This window comes from Penaeus japonicus, unplaced genomic scaffold, assembly GCF_977035675.1.
Source record: "Penaeus japonicus unplaced genomic scaffold, GWHDUDI00000001_assembly GWHDUDI00000037, whole genome shotgun sequence".
In the NCBI taxonomy this organism is placed as follows: domain Eukaryota; kingdom Metazoa; phylum Arthropoda; class Malacostraca; order Decapoda; family Penaeidae; genus Penaeus; species Penaeus japonicus.
The window spans coordinates 21,570,388-21,575,387 of NW_028234439.1; the positions used below are offsets into that span (position 1 = coordinate 21,570,388).

Below are 5,000 nucleotides of genomic sequence, written 5' to 3' on the forward strand. Positions count from 1 at the left end.
GTATCAATGAATTAAATCATAACTATCTTCTCTGCTGTTCGGAAGCCAATTTGACCAACGAACATAAACAGAACTCAACCTATGCTCATGAATTAATACAGTAGTGCTTCTCATACAACTTTGCCTCATTTGGGTGGCCTTTTGCAACAGGCTGAAGAGTTTGGAGTCTATTTACAGTTATTTCTTCATAGTCACCAGGATGTCTCTGTCCATTTTCTAAATCTTCCCTCCGTGGACATGCTGGCTCTATTGGTTCCCTACTGTTCACATGTAGAAACTTATTAAGAAGAAGAACAGAGGCCAACGGACACTCTTTACGGTTTCTTGTTTTGCAGCTATTGGCTTCTCACTCTCAACTATGAAGTGAGAATTCCAAAGGCATTCCCTGAAAGTCTATAATCGAAGATTCTTTGTTCCTCTGTTATGTTTCTACCTGGGTATGGCTTCATGAGGTAGCTCTTGAGTGGGAGGGCACCGTCTCTAACAATCATATATAAGGATTTACTGTTTCTGCTTTACCATTGGAACATCGCCCTACAACCATAACGCCGATTCTTTCAAAGCTTTTTGAGCCCCTCTTGATTCGTTGTGTCTTCTTGCCATCGTCTGATACTAATGCAGGCTTCACAGTTTGGTATTCGTTAAAGGGACTTAGTACCCGTGATGTCTTATTTACATTTGATTATGACTGTCAGATACTTTAGATGCAGGGCATAGGTCTCGTGCTTTTGTAATTGACTTTAGCAATGCATTTGATTTAGTTGACCATGAGGCCCACCTGTATAATAAACTCCAACTCTTTGGAGTCGGTGGCAATATTTTAATGTTAAATGTATATATATATATATATATATATATATATATATATATATATATGTATATGTACATATATATGAATATATATATATACATATATATATGTATGTATGTATATATAAACATAAATATATACATATGCATATATGTATATATATATATATAATATATTTAACATTAAAATATTGCCACCGACTCCAAAGAGTTGGAGTTTATTATACAGGTGGGCCTCATGGTCAACTAAATCAAATGCATTGCTAAAGTCAATATATATATACATATATATGTATATATATATATATATATATATATATATATATATATATATTTAACAATGTCTAATGTGTTTGTGTAGAGTGCTGTTTTTCTGACTTTAACTTTGCTGTTTCTGGTGTTCCCCAGGGTAGTCTTAGAACCCTTATTTTTTATCATTTTTGATTCTGTCATGAGCAATGATCTTGAAAATAGGATAATTTCCCTATACAGATAATACTACATTGCTCCTATATCTTCTCAAAATAGAGTGGTAGTTTACTGCTTCTTTGAACAAAGATCTTTGTAAAATTGTTGATTGGTGCCATGTATAGGGTATGAGGCTCAAATACCAGGAAGACCAACTTCATTGCTATTGGTAGATAATGCACCCTTTTCACTCTCCATCCAGACTTATTTATTTTGGATGATAGGGTACATCATTTCGAATATTTAAAGCTATTGGGTGTCACATTAGATCCTCAGTTGACTTTTGAGAAGCATCTTCAAACCAAATTATCTATGTACAAAAATTAGGCCTGCTCCTCAAATGTTATAAAACATACACCTGTGACTCTTCTGTTTTGATATAATTTTATTCTTTTATTCTGCCACATTTTAAATAATGTATGCAGTTGACTGTCATCTCAAGCTGCTCAATTGGGCATTCAACTATGCTAAAATTTTGCTACCGAACATTTATTGGGATTTAAACCATGGACTTTTGATTGACTCCTTATCAAATATGTATGTGATATATAATCTCGACTTCCTTTACTTTATAGTCCTCATAGAAATACTAGGAATTCTCTGAGTATGAAGGAGTGTCCTCTGACACCTGTACATCATCATACCTGGCATTATACAAGATGCTTTGCTCTGGCTATTATCAAGTTCTAGAACAAGTTGCCAAGTAGTCTAGTTGGACAGTATGGTAAAATTTAAGTGTGAGGCAAACAATTTTTATGTTTCTCTTCTCTTCTTTTGGTCCTTTTAGGTTTTAAGTTTGTTTGTTTTTTCTGTCAGAAAACCTTTCCTTTATGTTTTTCCCCATTTTTTTGTTTTTCTTCAGTGCCTCTTAACAGTATTTTTTTCCAGTTACTTAGTATCTTGCACTTTAATATGTTGTATTTGCCATCATGTATTCGCACCCTGTTGAGAAGCATGGGTAGCTTTTATGATAATAATAATGATAATATTTATTTATCTATATACACAAACACACATATATAGCTGATGTGTACTGCATATGTGTTATGTATGGTGTTACGGTTATTATACATAAAGAGCTATACATTCATATGATTCAGATTATCTGATATAGAAGAACATTGTATAATCTTCTTTTTGTGAAATGTGCTGTATGGACCACATGTTCTTTTTCTTCTTTCAGACTGTACCTATACAATCAAGTTGCATAAAGCTTGAAAAGTGGCTCAAAGTTTCTTTTTCTCACAACAGTTTTTGCTATTATTCAGGTTATCATGTGTGTGAGTGTTGGTACGGCACTGTATTCAGTATTTTTCTTCATATCCAGATAAGAGAGATACTATTAGATATATTAATATTTCCACAAAGGACATATTAAAAATCTGGTAATGCTGTAATTATAATTCATACAAGTTGAATTACAATTCATGATAAATAATATTTCATTATTAATCCCTGTAAATCTTTATTTCCAAATATCAATTCGACATAAAAATGCATCAGATAGGATGGAAAATCCATTAACATTTTTGATAACATTAAGTTTTTGTAACTACAATGTTTACGTGTAAAAAAACATTTAAACCATAAAAGTTGGTGTTGTTACTACCAAATGCCTATTTAAATGGGTTTTGATGTAGGATGTAAAATAAAAAGTAATACAGGTAATTATCAAGAGGCCAAAAAAATAGGTAACCAATCAGGATACCTACCAGAAAAAAAAAAAAAAATCTCATTCATAGAATTAATAAGGCCCAAAAGGATTGCCTGGTTTATCAGGGTCACATTCACAAACCTCACAGCCAGTCTCCTCATCCATCACTATATGAACTGCACAATCCATAGGGCATGGAGGTTTACCACTGTGGTCTCTGGGACACAGAGTGTGCTGGAAGTCAACCCCATGGGGACCAAAAGGGTGTCCAGGCTTGGTGGGGTCGCATTCACATATCTCGCATCCTGTTTCAGGGTCAGTGACGTGCCGAATAGCGCAATCCATGGGGCATGGGGGTCTTCCTGATGGACCTACGGGGCAGTTTGAACGTGGGGGAGGATGATGAGGACCAAATGGATGACCGGGGTGTGCAGGGTCGCATTCACATTTCTCGCATCCAGAGTCTGGGTCAGTGACATACCGAATAGCGCAATCCATGGGGCATGGGGGTCTTCCTGATGGACCTACGGGGCAGTCTAAACGTGGGGGAGGAATATGAGGACCAAATGGATGACCAGGATTTGCAGGGTCACATTCACATCTCTCACAGCCCGTTTCAGGGTCAGTGACATAATGAATGGCACAATCCATGGGGCATGGAGCGCGTCCAGTGTAATCTTTGGGACAGTCAGAGCGTTGTAAAGGACCAAATGGGTGTCCAGGGTTAGTGGGATCACACTCACATTTCTCGCAACCAGTGTCATCTAAAACAATTCGAATTGCGCAATCCTGGGGGCATGGGAGACGTCCGAGAGGATAGGTGGGACACAAAGAGCGGTCAAAAGGACCAAAGGGATGTCCAGGGTTTGTAGGATCACATTCACACACCTCACAACCTGTTGCTTCATCCGTGACATATCGAACAGCACAGTCCATAGGACATGGGGGTCGTCCAGATGGGAGTTTAGGACACTGGCATTTACAAGAGAGACAGCCAGTTTTGCTGTTAAAATCTGTTCTACAGCCGCTTGGGCATTCCTTCTTGTCACAGGAGAAAGTATAGTTTGTACAGGAGCATGATGGGCACCCAGTGACAGCATCAGTCATAATTTGGCATGCTACTGGACAGTTGACTTCAGGGCAATCTGTAAATGACAAAAAGCAACATCAAAGTTTCTTAAAAGGTTCTCTTTTTTTTAAATAATTGGCTGGGTAAATCACTGTTCTACATGAAATTATATAAGCACACTAGGAAATATAAATCAATAAAATGAAGTACTCTTTAAGCAAAAGAAAATGGATATTTCTGTCAAACTAAAAACTTGTACTTTACACTTAGCTGAAATTACACTACACAACTGCCTCAATGACTACTTAAAAAGAAAAAAAAAATTACCTTTCGGCTGTGTGGACTCTTCTGCCAACTCGCATGATCTGTACTGAACGCAGGTTATCTCAGGAGGTGTTATGCACCTGCACTCGAGTCTGCAGTTGTCAATGTTGAGTTTTGAACCTCTGCTTACAGCAAGTTCTCCCAAATGGCACTGATCTGAAGTTAAGAAAAAACATGGGTTAAAGACTAGGCAAAAATAATATGTATAAGAAATGGACAGATAATTAGATCTTTTGTTTTTCTTTTTCTTTTTTCATATCTTACAGAAGCTATAAAATCTTACTGAAAATTGATCTTTAGTCTTTTTTCTGTCCTCCAATACTGACAATATAACACCACATTTGCAAAGATATAGCATAATAAATGAAACTTTCTACTGAAACAAATAACATTCTGTTCACAATTACATACATCACACAATCCAGTTTGTTTATGGATATGTAGTATCAAAGAAAAAGGACATACAGTACACAGAAATCACAACGAGACATTGCATATGATTCATATATCATACAATCATTAATGTCATAATGAATTTGAAATATCACATAAGCCTCTTTAAGAATAAGCTTTTCTGAATAATGGCAAAGAAATATATAAATTGTGTGCCCTCTCACCTTCTTCTTTCTGTGCGCTAACTCTCTGTTGTTGCTGTTGTACAACGGGTGGTGTGAT

General features: G+C 36.3%; 1 protein-coding gene across 2 annotated transcripts in view; it reads right to left on the minus strand.

The window, feature by feature from the left end:
• Positions 1-2,726: 2,726 nt before the first annotated feature.
• The window catches only part of LOC122265595 (uncharacterized), a 21,535-nt gene continuing 19,261 nt past the window's right edge, over positions 2,727-5,000 (minus strand). For both annotated transcript variants that reach the window (XM_086532333.1, XM_043034977.2), the window contains exons 23-25: positions 4,943-5,000; positions 4,329-4,481; positions 2,727-4,077 (exon numbers count right to left, since the gene is read on the minus strand). The exon at positions 4,943-5,000 is cut by the window's right edge and continues 14 nt beyond it. In XM_086532333.1, the coding sequence (XP_086388459.1) occupies positions 3,023-4,077; positions 4,329-4,481; positions 4,943-5,000 (1,266 nt within the window). In that variant the 3' untranslated portion in view covers positions 2,727-3,022. The remainder of the gene's footprint in view (positions 4,078-4,328; positions 4,482-4,942) is intronic.